A 15033-nucleotide genomic window follows, 5' to 3' on the forward strand; every position below is an offset into this window, starting at 1 on the left:
AAAATCTGTACAAAAAGAAATCAAACAACCCCCCCCCCCAAAAAAAATCCCTCACCCACCCACCACAAAAAATCGAATACACACATAAGGAATAAGCCCCAGCACAGGGAACTATCAAAGATCCATAGCACCTGTTGGTTAAAAAGTCATTACATTTAAATAAAAAGGACTCCCAATTCTTTAGAGCTTGGTTTGTTTGCCTTTTCTTTAAAAAAAGACAAATTGCATTTTTTTTCTGCTGCTGCTGCTGAAAATGCAGGATACATTTTTAAGTGACCAATGGTGTTAATAAATAAAGTATTTCTATATACATGAGAGAAAAAAACAAGGGACAGTCAATTCTGGAGTGTGTCATTTGCAAAAAGTGCAGGTTCTCCAGTTCAGGCTGGAGAGAATATAACTTCTAGAAAAAACTGATGAACCTTACAAAAAAGTATTTCCCGGCCACCTCCCTTCCCACAGTGTACCTACCCCCCTCCCCGCGTGCAACACACGCACCCCCCAAGCCTTGAGGTAAAAGGTTTGATTATTTGGGAACCTGCACTTTCATGACACAGAAGCAGCTTTCCATCCTAAGAGCTTCTTTTTGCTGTTGCAAACAACGGTTAACAAGGAAACAAGATTTGACCGCTCACCTTCAACCCTTAACCAGATCTTCGTTTGGGCCATGCAGCGCCTCAAAACGTAAGCAGGGAATGTGCCAACATGGTTTTTTTAAAAAAATTAAAATCAACTGTTACGCCTTGCGCAAGAGACTGGTTCTATGGGGTAGTATTCAGTGCTATTCAGGAGTTGAAATTAATACGTATATGACTAACTTCGGTTCATTAGAATTTAGTTGAATACGACTCATGGTCTCCACATCCACACTGTACATTTAAAGCACTATCATAACCACTTTAAACGGCTTCCCTCTCAGGGTGCTGAGAGTTGTTAGTTACCTCCCATTCCTTTCCCAGAGCTCCCTGGGAAAGAGGGATTGATTGTTAAACTACTTGGGGAATTTAGCTCTGGGAGAGGAATAAGGGGGTCTCCGAACAACTCTCTGCACCTTGAACAAACTACAGTGACCAGGATTCTTGAGGGGGAAGAAGCCGTGACTGTTTAAAGAGGTATCATAATGTTTTAAAAGCATGAGGCCTGAGAAATGGGGTCGTGGAATACTATCAGGGCAGGAAACGTGATGCCCTGAAGATGTGGTTGAACTCTCATCCTACCTGACCATTGGTTATCCTGGCTGGGTCTGATGGGAGCTGAAATCCAGCAATATCTGAAGGGCTCTACTTTGTCTCCTTCAAATCTAGGCACACCTTGTACTGTGCCAAATTAGCTTATAGCTCCAGACTGTCTACTGGCGAATTCCGGCTCCCATCGTCCACAACCGTCGGCCATGCTGGCTGGGGCTGACGGAAGTTGGGAGGCCCAACAACATCTGGACAGCGTTGCATCAGCAAGCCTCGGCTCTCGGGGCACTGTTGCCTTTCAGAGAAGCTTGCCGGCTCTTCCTTGTCTTGAAGGAACACCGCAGTTCCTCTGGGCAGAGCTTGAGTTCGTAGTCTATCTGAGCTTCCCCAAAGTAGGTCACATGCAGGCAGGATGATCAACACAGACACCTGCTAAAGTGTGTTCTTCCCCCTCAAAAAAAAAAACAAAACCCACAGAAGCGCATAGACACCACACAAGCAGGGCGATTAAACTGACAGTACATAGAAAAGGTCCCAAGTAACAGACGGACTGGGCTTAGAGTTTTTTTAAAAAAGCCATCACTGCAGAATATTGCTCAACATTAAAAAAAAAACCAGGCAAAACTGGTAGGGATTGCATTTTCCTCCACTGCGGCCCCCATCCCACCCCAAAAGGTTTGCAGATTGCAAGCACAAGATCCACGGGGCTCACACACAGCTCTGCACCAGCAGGGGCTGTACTATTTCATTCTGCGAAATGGGCACATGCCCCATGCACTCACAGTGGGGCTGGACCATTCCCAGTTTTTTTTTAAGAGCTACTGCTTGTGATGCACATCGTGCAGCTCACAGCCCTCCACCACACTCTGTGAGCACACCCAGAGTTACTAGGGCCCACCCCTTTCCATCCCCCAGCCACCCAAAGTTGGTTTCTGTTTGCTTGTTTGTTTTTTCAGTTATTTCATTTGCCAACTTTAATAGGTCAGCCAACCTCTCAAGAACTTTTCATAACAGGAGCAGAAATCTCTATATCAATTTCTCTTTTAAAAAAAAAGTTAGAAAGAAACGTCTAAAAAGGTACATTTTTAAAAAACAATCCACAGTATATGAGCTTTTTCTTCTTCCCTCTTATACATAATTAAATGATCTTCATCGTACATGGAGACAGCGGGCCTGATCCATTGGGAAAGTCTGCTGAAGGCCTCTTCACTCCCATCCAGGGAAATACTTGGGAGGCACACCTTTTTTTACAGCTCCCTCCATTTGAACAGGAGGGATTTGCGCACAGGAGACTTTTGCGGTGCATCAGGCCCCTGGAGGTTAGGAATACTAGAGATAAAAACAAATACAATAAACTACTTCAAAAGCTAACATCTCTCAGATACAGTACCATTTTACAGAGAGTTCATCTCCTGCACCCCCTAATTTTAAAAGTTTTTGGGCCCTCCATCCCTGTCCATTTCATTGCAGAGACTGGTTAGTCTTGGGCCATATTAAAAAGGAACTTCCAAGAAGGGGGGGGGGAGAGAGAAGTTACCAAAAACAACCCCCCTTTATATTACACCTTGCAAACGTTTCTTTGCATCTCTCATTCAGAATTTCTGCATTTCTCATCACTGGCTGGCAAAAGACATTTTTAAAAAAGTTTTAGAGACTTTCAGCAAAGCAAATGACTTGCCTTAAAGTCTAGTCGGACACACACAGCACACACACACACAAAGATCTTTGACCTAATGAAAGCAGGGAAGGGGTGGGAGGGAGAGGAAATCTAATTTTGGAAAGTTATCGTTTTATAACACTGGGGGGGGGAGTTTTAAAAGAGTGAAGAGGCCAAAACAAAAAACAAAAAACCACACCCGAGATGTAGAGCTGGTCCTGACAGAACAAAGCAGGCTGGTTCCTTTGTCTAAAAGGGCAAGAAGGGAACACTGCACAGCTTCTGGGGTGGGTGCATGTGAGATGTCCGTTTGCCGCCCAGGGGCATTTTAAAAAGAGTCCATCATTTCATTCCGAATCGCTACTGTCCGAGCTGGATCCACTGGAACTGCTGCTCCCCGATTCCGAGGAGCTGCTACTGCTCAGGCGGGAAGGACCTCCGGAAGGGGCAGAGCCGGATTTTTCTAGGAAGAAACAAAACCAGGGGAAGATTTGATTGGAAAGTAACATTCAGCAGCTTTGAGAACAACACGAGGACAGGCCTTCTCAGGGGTGGCCCCCCATTTGCAGAATGCAGGGAGGCGCGCCGGGCACCGTCATTATCTGCAAAACATTTGTTTCCTACCCAGGCTTTTGGCCCTTAATTTGGAGGGTACCCAGTGTACTTGTGCCTTCTTCCTTGCCCATTTTTTTTAAGTGGGGTGGGTTGCATTAGACGTGTCTTTTATATATTGTCATGGGTATGTTTTTAGGTTTTGTTGTTGTTGCCGTGCTGGATATTATATTTGACTTTATGTTTGTATTATTTTGCAAGTCACTTTGGGTTACTCTTTGTAAAAAAAAAACACCACTAATAAATGTTGCTGTTAATAATAATGACAATAACAGCAACAATAATAATGCTTTCCTAGGTTAAAAACAAAAAAATAATTCCTCCTCTCTTGCTAGGTCCCTAACCGACAGCGCCCAGGAGTGACAAAGCCTAATTTTCAGCATCCGCACAATGAAGGGACAAAATCATCCTCTGGCAGAAAGGTAAACACCTTCTCCACATGGAGCCCAGTTTGTGGGATTCAGAAGCTAGATGGGCATCTGTCAGCGATGCATCTTGCATTGTGTAGGAACACAGGAAGATGCCTTGTACCGAATCAGGCCACTGCATAGGTCTAGCTCAGCACTGTCAATGCTGGTGGCAGCACACACACCACAAGGCTAAAGGCAGGAGATATTCCCAGCCCTACCTGGAGATGCTGTTGGGTAGTACACCTGGGACCTTTAGCATGCAAGGCAGGGGCTGTACCACTCAGCTACAGGCATCCCCCAGATCCTATAATGAACTAGATGACACCCCCCCCAGGTACCTTTCAAATATAGGATCCTTCCCTGGGAGACCTGGGCTCAAATCCCCACCCAGCCACATGAAGCTCACTGGGTGACCTAGTCTCTCTCTCCCTAATCTGCCTCACAGGGTTGTTGTGAGAATAAAATGGGGATGGGGAGAGAACTGCCACACCACCTTGAACTCCTTGGAGGAAAGCTGGGATGTCCATGCAACAAATGGGGTGTTTTGTCTTGTTCTGGATTTTTAATGGTATAATGCACAGTAATACCTCAGTTAATAAATTAGATGCATTCCTGGACATTACTTCTTTAACAGAAATTTTGGTACCAGAGGTAGGAATAACATGGAAAGAATTGGGAAAAGTTCCTACACCTTCTCATAGTTGGTGGGAGTGGCTTCAACAGGACCTTTAAAGGGTGCCTACCCGGCACCCACCCACTCCCCCTTCCTTCCCCTCCTCTGGAAGCAAAGCAAACTCACAGCCTAGTCAGTTTCACCCTAGCAAAGCAGAGGCAAAGGCTTATCAGTTTGATAGCAAAGACATAGACTAGTCAGTTTCACCTTAAAGCAAAGGCATAGCCTTGAATGTTTATCCATAGCAAAGCAAATAAAGCAAAGACACAGGCTAGTCAGTTTCACCTGAAACCAAAGCTATGAGCTTGTCAGTTTATCCATAGCAAAGCAAAGACACAGTCTCATCAGTTTCACCTGAAAGCAAAGCTATGGGCTTTATCCATAGCAAAGCAAAGACACAGGCTGGCCAGTTTCACCTGAAAGCAAAGGCACAGGCCTGTCAGTTTATTGATAGCAAAGCTAGTCAGTTTCACTTTTTAAAAAGCCTTTCTTAAAAGCTTTCCTCCTGGAGGATTCATTAACTGAGGTATTACTGTATTTATATTTGTGTTTTTAAATGTGTTGTAAGCCGCTTGGAGACCTTTGGGTGACAAGCAACTAACAAGTCAATAATAATGATGATGATGATGATGATGATAATAATGGAGGAGGAGGAGTTGCTGTGGGACAAGGGAGGGAAGTTTAATTCATCAGGCTCCAGATGGAAAAAGGAAACGCCCCCCCCCCCGACTGTGGCTAAGGTGTTCGTCACCTTTCTTCGCAGGCTTCTTGTTGTTATTCAGCTGCCCGCTGACGTCCTGCAGTCGCTTCTCGAGCTCCTTCTTCTTTTCCTGAGCGATCTCCTCCTTGGACTTGGCTGCTTGTTTCTTCCCACTGGCAGCTGTGGGGAAGGAAGGCACAAAGGATGATGCAGGGGCGGGGCAGGAGGGAGAGTCAGCATCACCATTTTTCACAGGGAGGACACAGCAGCCCCTTGCAAAGACTCTCTGGTGGGATGTCGGCGGACAAGCCAGGGGACTTCTCACGGTCACGTGTTCACCTCCCATCCTCCCCCTCCCCAAAAATATTGTGGCAAGGACGATATTTCCAATAAAAATATTTTTGCTTATCTGGGCTGTATGCAATGCTAGTCCTGCTCAAGAGTAGGCCCACTAAGGTTGCAAACCAATACACACTTACCTGGGAGTAAGTCCCATTGAACACAATGGAGTAGACATATACTGGATTGCAGCCTAACTTAGGTCCATTAATTTCAGTGGGTCTACTCTGAGTAAAACTTAGCTAAATACAACCCTTTTTTCCAACCAGTGGAAGAAAAAGGTTGTTTCCCCCCCCCCCAAATAATTCGGAATGTTTTTTCCCCAGAATATGGTGGTCTTTTTTTTTTTAAGTTTGACCTATAAGATCAGAGTCTGATTTTATTTCGATTCCCTGAATTCTTATTTGCTTTTAATATGCTTTTATATTATTGCTTTAATGGTTTTAAGTTTTTGTTTAACTGACATTGCTTCTTAAGATATTTTCAAAACACTGAGCTGTTTATAAATTTCTTTAAATAAATAAGGTTCTGTCCAACTAAATGCTACTCAGGGGTAAACCTATTGAAATGAATGAGCCTAAATTAGTCACGTTCACCAATTTCAGTGGGTCAAGTTTGAGCACGACAAGCACTGGATACAATTAAGCGTGCTTCAAATTATGATGTTTGTCTCCGTCTCTCTGCTGAGGTTGCCTTGATAATATCTCTTCTGTGTCTGGTGTTTTATGGTTTGCAGACCAAATAAACGACTGAACTGCAAATGTGCTCCCAAATGTGCATGCAGAAGGTCCCAGACTCGATCCCCAATGGCATCTCCAGGTAGGGCTAGGAGAATCCCCCTGTCTGAAACCCAAGAGGGCTGCTGCCAGTCAGTGTCAACAATACTGAGCCAGATGGACCAACGATCCAATTCAGCATAAGGCATCTTCCTAGGTTCCTATTCAACTAACATTTACTCATAGTAGACCCACAGAAAATAATGGATCTAAGTTAGTCATGGGTATTAATTTCAATGGGTCTACTCTAAGTAAAAACCTAAATACAACCTTATGACCTTAACGGGGGGTGATGGAGAGCGAGACTCACCAAATGTTAATATATCTATATCTATATAACCGCTCATTCATTTTTGGCCAAATCTCAGGACATTCTCACTTACAAAACGGCTTCCGCTGTTTCTTCTGCAAGCAGGACTTGACGTATCTTTCCAGCTCCCGTAGCGTTGTGGGCTTCAAGGTTTCAAAATCTATTTCGATCTCGTCGGGGTTGGAGTCTCGCAGCGAAGGCTCCCTCGACTGGATGATATGCACCACCCGGCCTAGCTTCTCCCCAGGCAAGCGGTTGATGTCCAAACTGAGCTGGCGCTTCTCGTCATAGGTCATGGGGAGGCCCTCTTCCTCCTCGTCCGAATCGTAGGCTGCGGACACTTGCTTTCCCCCTTTCTTCGGCTGCCTGCAAGGTTGGCTGATTTGTTATGTGTTTTTTTTTCTCATTTTAGATATTTATAACCATCACCACCACCACCACCACTTTAGACATTTATAAGACACTTTGCAGTCCGAAGCCATCAAAGCAATCTATAAGATTTTAAAAAGCAGTTAAAATATACGCAATTTTAAAAAATGAGATAAAATTTTAAAAAACAGTTAAAATATACGCAATTTTAAAAAATGAGATAAAATAATGTTAAAAATAGTTAAAATATGCAAAATTTTAAAAAATGAGATAAAATAATTTTAAAAAACAGTTAAAATATACAAGATTTTAAAAAAATGAAATAAAATACACAAGCTCTTAAAAAGAATGTTGCATCCAATGCTAGTCCTACTTAGAGTTGAACTGACTTGAAAATAATGGGCATTTATTATTACTATTTATTAAATTAATATTCCACCATCCTTCCCAAAGGAGCCAAGGGCAACAAGCTACAAACCATAAAACAATGAAGGCATCTCTTTAGGAAAAATAAACAGCTCCAACGCAGGCACAGACTGGGATGAAAGTAGCGGCTAAAAAGGTTTCTTGGAAGGCATAAAAGTTAGACATGATGAACTTAAATGGGTTGATTTCAATGGATCCGCTCTATGTAGAACCTAGGGGGGTGCAACCCGGTAAAACCATTCCTGCAAACAACGGGTTGTCGCCCGCTAAGTCCTACTTAGGGTAGGACCCATCGAAGGTAATGTACTCAAGTCTGTCATGTCCATCAGTTCCAATGGGTCTACTCTGAGTAGGACTCACATGGGATACAACCCACCAAAAACATTTCTACAAGATGTGTAAGGAATATCCCACTGTGGGGTCACACTTCGGGGAAATCCTTCTGGAGCAATAATGTCTTCGATAGCCACCTAGATGCCGTGAGGCCGGGTGCTTGTCTCATTCCGTCCAGTGATCGATTCCAAGGGGCAGCTCAAAGGGCTGGCATCCTAACCCCCTTGCCCGCCTGGGCTGTCGTCCACAGAGCGGAAGGGAAGGCAACGGGCTCTCATGATGCCCTGCAACTACTCTCCATTTTACCCAAAGACATTCTACTGGCCACGGTGAAGGAGAAAATGGCACCTCCACTACCCCCATTCTATGCACAGAATCTGACTGGACACACAGTTGAATCTTACTTCAGCACTGGCACCAGAGGGCTGCGGAGGACAGGGAGCAAGTGGAGGCCCCCAGAAGGCTGTCCACAAAGGGGTACGGCCCTTGGACTGAAAAGCTTTCCGCGGCTTAACCAGACTTGCCATCTTCCTCCTCCTCAGCACCGCCCTTGTAGAAGTCAACAGGGAAAGGGATGTGGGCAAAACTAGAGTGAGTTGGCTCCGCCTCTCATCGGCTCTGGCTCCGCCTACCATTTGGGCTTCCCGCCTCATGCCCTACCAGTCCCAATGGGCAGAAAACGTCAGGATGACCTGCTGTTTAGCTGAGTCATAAACTGTAAAAAGAGGCTCGCAAGGCTGCTTTTTTAAGGCCGGCATGTGCTATTTGTATGATTTCCACCATCAATATCTAATGAAGGTTAGCTATTTAATTTTTGCAAATTGTATTGTTTTCATTGACGTATTACTGATGTTCTGTTGATGTATCTTTATATTGGTGCTCTTTTGTAAGCCGCCTTGAGGGCCTTTTGGCCGGAAGGCGGGGTAGAAATATCAAAATCAACAGCCACGGAAGGAGGGGCGCCAAGCAGGCCTGGCATCCAAGTGTGGCCCCGACGGTGCTGCTGCACACGCCCGATCAGCAGCCGTCCTTGGCCCGTTACCTGTTTGCGGTGGTGGTGCTGTTGGCCTTCTTCGCCGGCGCCTTCTTCTGCTGGGCCTGCTTGGCCGGCTGGGCAACCTTGGCTTTCTTCTCCTCCTCGGCTTTTGCTTTCTGCTTCTCCTTCTCCTTCTCTTTCTTCTTCTTCTCCCTTTCCTTCTTCTCCTTCTTCTTCTTCGGCTTGTTCACCGGGGCTTGCGAGAGAGCAGCCAGCTGCTCATGGACGGCCTTTAGCTGGAGGGAGGTGGGGGAAGACGGGAGAGTCAAAGCTTACGGCAGCCAAGGAAGCTTTGGAGCATGCCCCTCGGAGGGAACTATTCGCGCCAGCGCGGAGCCGAAAATCCCTCCCACTCCCAACTGTTCTCCATCAATGAACAAGAAAGGGCATTCAAAAATGATTGGATTTTGGCAAAGTTCTCATGGGCGGGGTGCAGGATTATTTTCTGTTTCCTTTTGTTATGACTAGAATTCATTACCTGCTCTTCACCCAGAGATCCCAGGGCGGATTACAACAGTTTTAAAGCACATAATTAAAAAGTTAAAAACCACCTAAACAACATCATGGAAAATAGGGTGGTCCCTAAAATATATACATCTCAGATGTTGATGGCCAGGGTAAAGAGGTGTGTTTTCAGCATTCACTGAAAGTTGGACAGTGAAGTTGCCAGATGCGCCTTGGTGGGTAGGGAGCTCCGCAACTTAGGGGCCCTCTCCCAGGCCACCCCCCCAACTTCCGAGGGTGGCAGAACTACCAAAAGGGCCTCCTCTGCTGATCTCAACACCCGAGAGGGTCTGTAGAGAAGGAGGCCGTATTTCAGATATTTGAGATCTAAGTTTAGAGCTTTAAACACTAACTCGAGCACCTTAAACTGGGCCCGGAAACGAACTGGCAACCAATGCAGCTGTTTTAAAACAGGGGTTATACAAGTTCTAAAGGGAACCCCCACCAGTAATATGGCTGCTGCATTTTGGGCCAGTTGAAGTTTTCAAGTCATGTTCAAGGGCTGCCCCACATAGAGTGCATTGCAAAAATCCAGTCTGTTACGCTTACCTTCCTTTCAAGGTGGACGAATTGTGTCCTTTCTTTCATTCTATTAATCATCTCACCAGCAGTCTGCATTCTGCAGCCTCCCCAGCTTCCAGCACTTAAATCAAACCCTCAAGAGAAGGCATCAAGAGGTCCCTCCTTCCATGGAGCTTTTTCAGATCAAGAAGTGTGGGTAGCCGGTGAGGCAGCAGAGTGCTGGAATGTCCTCTCTTTCGTCCTACAAATCATCTCACCAGCAATCTGCAACCTTCCTAGGTGCCTGTACTTCAATTGAAGCCCCAGGGGAAGACCTCATGAGGTCTCTTCCAGTGGGGCTTGTTTCCATTCAGGAAGCTCAGGCAGCCTGGAAGGCTGCAAAAGGTTGAACAAATGATTTATAGAAAATAAAACACAGACACAGGAACTGCACCCTCAGCCACCTCGCACCAATAAGCTCAAAGCCTCTCATTCAATAAAATAGAACACTCTTTTGCATAAAATGAAAACTGTTGAGAGCTTGGGAGGATGAATTTTGGCACAGCATTAGTCCACCATGCATTGGTCTCTCACCACTCGATGTCTCAACATCAGAAACCATTTCTCAGCCTTATGTGAAGGAACTCTACATACAGAGCCCTATGTGTCCCGGTCGAACACAAATTTTGTTTGTTTCTGTGTATGTGTGTGTGTGTGGCCATGATGCACATCAGTGGGAATGTGGCATATGGAGAGTCTAGCCTGAGCAACCACCTCTCCCCCCCATCACACACTCTTTGAATTGGGTGGAGGGGGTTATGGAAGCTTCCCATGAAATCCTCTTGTCAAATGGTACAAATCACTGGGGAAAAAATATATCGTTGAGGAATTGAATGTTCAGCCTCTGGTGTTTCACTAGGGATGGCTCCATTCATACTGTTCTGTTGCTGCTGTCACTCACCCAGCGAAGAACATACACGTGCGGACTAGCTAAGAACCTACAAAGAGCCTGGCTGCTGGATCAGACCAAAAGGCCCTCCTAGTCCTGCATCCTGTCCTCGCAACGGCCAACCAGTTGCACTCTCCCCATTTGTGACCTCCAGCAACTGGTATCCAGGTCAGCCTGATAGGCAGCTCATTCCAAATCCACCTGGGCTCAGTCCCATTTGATGAACCCTCCATATCAAGTTTCAGCGCCTTCCACGGACCACCACCAGACAATTCTCCCACGAAGTGCCATAGGTGAGAACCAGCACCCCCTTGTGGTGGCTCTGCACATGTCCGCCATGATCTGGACTGGTACTGCATTCATTGCAATGGTTTTATGCCTCTCTCTCACACACACACACCAATGGAGGTGGCATGGATGGCACCTGCATGCAAGTGGGCCTGAGCAGCAGTAAGCCCAATCATACCTTGTGGGTATATTATTTATTTATTATTTGAGTTATATCCCGCCCTTCCTCCCAGTAAGAGCCCATATTACCGAGACATTCACATGGGGAGGCATAACCATGATCCACTTCAGGCTCCAGATTTTGGGGGAGGAATGGGAACCATTTTTTGAATGCTCTTCTCAAACAAAAGAAAAATCTGTCTAGAAGCAGAAAACACAGGTTCTAGCTTGGCTTACTCCCTGCTTGGACAGCTTACAACTTGCAGGAGTTCTGTGAAATCAAGGATGGAGCATGCTATTGCAGAAATGTTAAGCTATTATATACCTCAGGAGCCTAAGATAGTTCTTCTTTGATATTTAAGGAACATAATTATGTTTTGTTTTTAAGATGTTTTTAGCATATATTTGCCATCCTGGGATTCTTCTGGATGGAAAGGTGGAACAGAAATTTTAATAACAATAACAATCCCAGAAAGCAATTTGGAGGTAGCAATTGATTTATTAAAAGCAGCCAAAAATAACAGTGGCTAAAAATTGGGGAAAGAGTAATGAATGGATTGGGAAAATATAGTTCTATGGCAACGATTAAATTAACTTATTTTAAGAGAACCCAAGTTCATCAGCCACATAAATTCATGGGAAAATGGGCTATGTTCCTAATGCTTTGGAATGCCAAATATCAGGATCAAGTGCAACCACATGATGCTTCAACCGATTGTAACCCTACATATATCGAGTCTACATTTGAAAAAGAACAGAAGATAAATATTAAACAAAATGTGATACGCTGTGAGTATGTGACATGTCTGATGCTCTTAGTTTTGTTACTTATTATGGGACGTTTTATATTGTCTTGATTCTTGTACGTCAAAAATGAAATAAAAATATATTAAAACAAGATAACGTTATTGTATTGTACATTTAAAAAAAAAAATCAGTGGCAGAGAGCATCTGTGCCCTTCCAGATGTTGCTGGACTCCAATCTCATCAGCCCCAGGCAGCGCTCTGAGATGATGGTAGTGGGAGGCCAACCACATCTACATGATCTCAGGTCCCCAAGCCCTGCTTTAAACAGAGCATACAGAAATGCTGTGCCCTCCACCACTACAACCTGCAGCCTGAAGTTGTGCAAAAATCCACTCTACAGCATGTGTAGACCAGGCCTAAAAAGCCCACCCAGAGCAGATTGCTCAGTTCTCATTGGTTAACCAAGTGGCGAAGTGTCCCCTCCAATTGGCAGAGTCCTGAGGAGAAAGCCACGCCCTGGAAAACCAGCCTTTATTGGGCATTTAAGCTGCTGTCCCCAAGAAATCAAGGTAGTGCATGGCTGGCAGCAATGTGGTCACATCAAGGGTCCCGGGGACCCTCCTGGACGAGCGGCTGGCCCCGTTGCCACAAAAACAGGAGAATCACTTTTGGATGAGCGGAGTTACCAACTCTTCCCCCCCCCCCCAATCTGAGGCTCTTGCACTTTTTTAGCAACCCGGCATACAAAGATTGGGCATCTATTTATTTAAAGAATGCATAAAGCCACCCACCATTCGAAATTATCGTGGCAGTGTATGTACAAGAAATAAAAATTAAATACATTAAATCCATCTGCAAAACCACCATGAACAACATCCAACAAACTGCTACCCTGAAAAATAATATTTAAAAAAAAAGTTTTAAAGAGAACTAATAGTCTGAACCATCCTGATTTCTAAGGGGAGTTTACTTGAAGGATCACCTTGCCCCTTAAACATCCACTTTTATCTGCGGAATGGGCACTTTGACAAGTGCCAGGTATTCTTCATTTTGCACTTGCAAGGAATTGATCCTTCAGTGTGGCAAGGGCATATACTTTGGAAGTCCCTGCCCATTGATATTAGGCAGGTATCTTCACTGTTCTGTTTTTAATCCCTGCTAAAAACTTTGTTTGGGCAAACATGATCAGATCATGGTTAAAGGGCCCTATTGGGTCAAGCTAGTGGCCCATCTCGTCCAGCCTCCTGTCCTCACAGTGGCCAATCAGATGCCCATTATGAGAAGCAGGACCTGAGTGCAACGGCAACTCTCCCTACTGTGTTTCTCTGCAACTGGCATTCAGAGATAGACTGCCTCTTGGCATGGAGGTTTCATTTTTAGCTATCATGGCTAAGAAGAGTCCTGTTGGGTCAGGCCAAAGGGGCCCATCTAGTCCAGCCTGCTGTTCTCAGTGGCCAAAAAGATGCCCCAATGGGAAGCCTGCAAGCAAGACCTGAGTGCAAGAGCACTCTCTCCTCCTAGCTTCCCGCAGCTGGTATGTAGAAACATACCTTCAACCATGGAGGCAGAGCTTGTAGCCATTGATAGCCTTTGTCTAATCCTCTTTTAAAGCCATCCAAGTTGGTGGCCATCACTGCCTCCTGTGGGAGCAAATTCCATGGCTTAACTCTGCGCTGCATGAATAGGCGTGGCGTCCACATCCACACTCAACATCCTTTCCACTTCTGTCACGGCTTCCCCCAGGGAATCCTGGGAGGTGCAGTTTGTGAAAGGTGCTGAGTGTTATTGGGAGACTCCTATTCCCCTGACACGAGCTCCAGTGGCCAGCGTGGTTTAACAGTCAGCCCCTCTTCCCAGAGAATTCTGGGAATTGCAGCTCTACCCCCACCATCCAGCCCTCTCCCCAAAGAACACCCCTGTTGGATTTCCAATTCCTTGCCTGCAGGAACCCTTTCAGGCCCTACCCTTAAGTCAACCCACACCATGAGGGCCTCCCATTTTTCATTCTCCCCCCCTCCTTGTTTTCTGAGTGAAGGTGACCAGTTTTGGGGTTGGGGGAATGACAGATGCCCTGCTCCTTAACAGCTAGCCTGAAGAGTTAGGCCAACTCATCAGACAGAGAGGAAAGCCAGGTATCCTAAAATTCCCTGTCCTTCACCACTGTTAACAAGGAACAGACCTCTTGACCTCAGTCACCCTCTTATCTCTTTCCCCCTTCGTTCCAAATTTATTTCAAAACAAAATTTATTTTTAAAACGCCTTACCAGCTGTTCACTGCTCTATTGGGCCAGCAGAAATAGTCCTCTCACATGCAATGCAGCAACACGGCATATGGAGAGGCAGGCAGGATTTTTGATAACCAAACTAATACTACCGGACTTCACATATCTGCACAACAAGAAGAAACCCAAACGGAAAAATAAAAAATAACACAAAAAATAAAACAATACATTCCATCCATTCCAGTCTCGGGAGTCATTGACCTTGTAGCACTGCCTCAATGATCGGGAACAGTCCTGTGTGAACAAGAAGACATGCGAGGATGCAAATGGTGTGTCCACACTGCGAATCCAGTCGGTGGGGGAGGGAGAAGGGGGCAGGGAATCCGGTAATCTGCATTTGCCACACACAAAAATCACGCTCTGGTCTCCCATGGAATCCTGAGAATCTTTTAGTGTCTCTCTCAAAAACAAAAACCAGCCAAGTTTCTGGCCCTCATGGCGAATAAAAAGCACATGAAAATACTGGCCATCTCCATGGCCTGTCCCATTTGCAATGCCCTTCTGTCTTTTGTTTTAATTATTATTACTTTGCATTCGCAAGAACAGTAGAATGCATACCTTCAAGTACCAGATTAAAAAAAAAATCCTAGCACTGTACAGAAGCTTTACGAGTCAGCCAGAATTGTTCAGATTATTTTCAGTTTTGCAGTTGACTCTTTGCACTTTGTAGACTTGTTCCTTTCCCACCCCCCTTCTTTTAGGACTCACTTTGAAAAAATAGATATGTTTTATGCCTCCTCTTCTTCTTTTTTTTTTTACAACTCTGAACATTAGCCAG

The 15033-nt window shown here is 45.2% G+C and overlaps 1 protein-coding gene across 7 annotated transcripts in view; it reads right to left on the reverse strand.

Moving 5' to 3' along the window:
• Positions 1–51: 51 nt before the first annotated feature.
• Positions 52–15033, reverse strand: part of BRD3 (bromodomain containing 3) — a 31058-nt gene continuing 16076 nt past the window's right edge. For 4 of the 7 annotated variants that reach the window (XM_061604326.1, XM_061604320.1, XM_061604321.1 and 1 more), the window contains 5 exons: positions 14424–14489; positions 8832–9061; positions 6735–7027; positions 5288–5416; positions 52–3304 (listed from right to left, as the gene is read on the reverse strand). In XM_061604326.1, coding sequence (XP_061460310.1) covers positions 3189–3304; positions 5288–5416; positions 6735–7027; positions 8832–9061; positions 14424–14489 — 834 coding nt within the window. In that variant the 3' untranslated portion in view covers positions 52–3188. The remainder of the gene's footprint in view (positions 3305–5287; positions 5417–6734; positions 7028–8831; positions 9062–14423; positions 14490–15033) is intronic. The other 3 variants (XM_061604325.1, XM_061604324.1, XM_061604322.1) reach the window with 2 other exon arrangements.

Source organism: Rhineura floridana, chromosome 20 (assembly GCF_030035675.1).
Source record: "Rhineura floridana isolate rRhiFlo1 chromosome 20, rRhiFlo1.hap2, whole genome shotgun sequence".
Taxonomy (NCBI): Eukaryota; Metazoa; Chordata; class Lepidosauria; order Squamata; family Rhineuridae; genus Rhineura; species Rhineura floridana.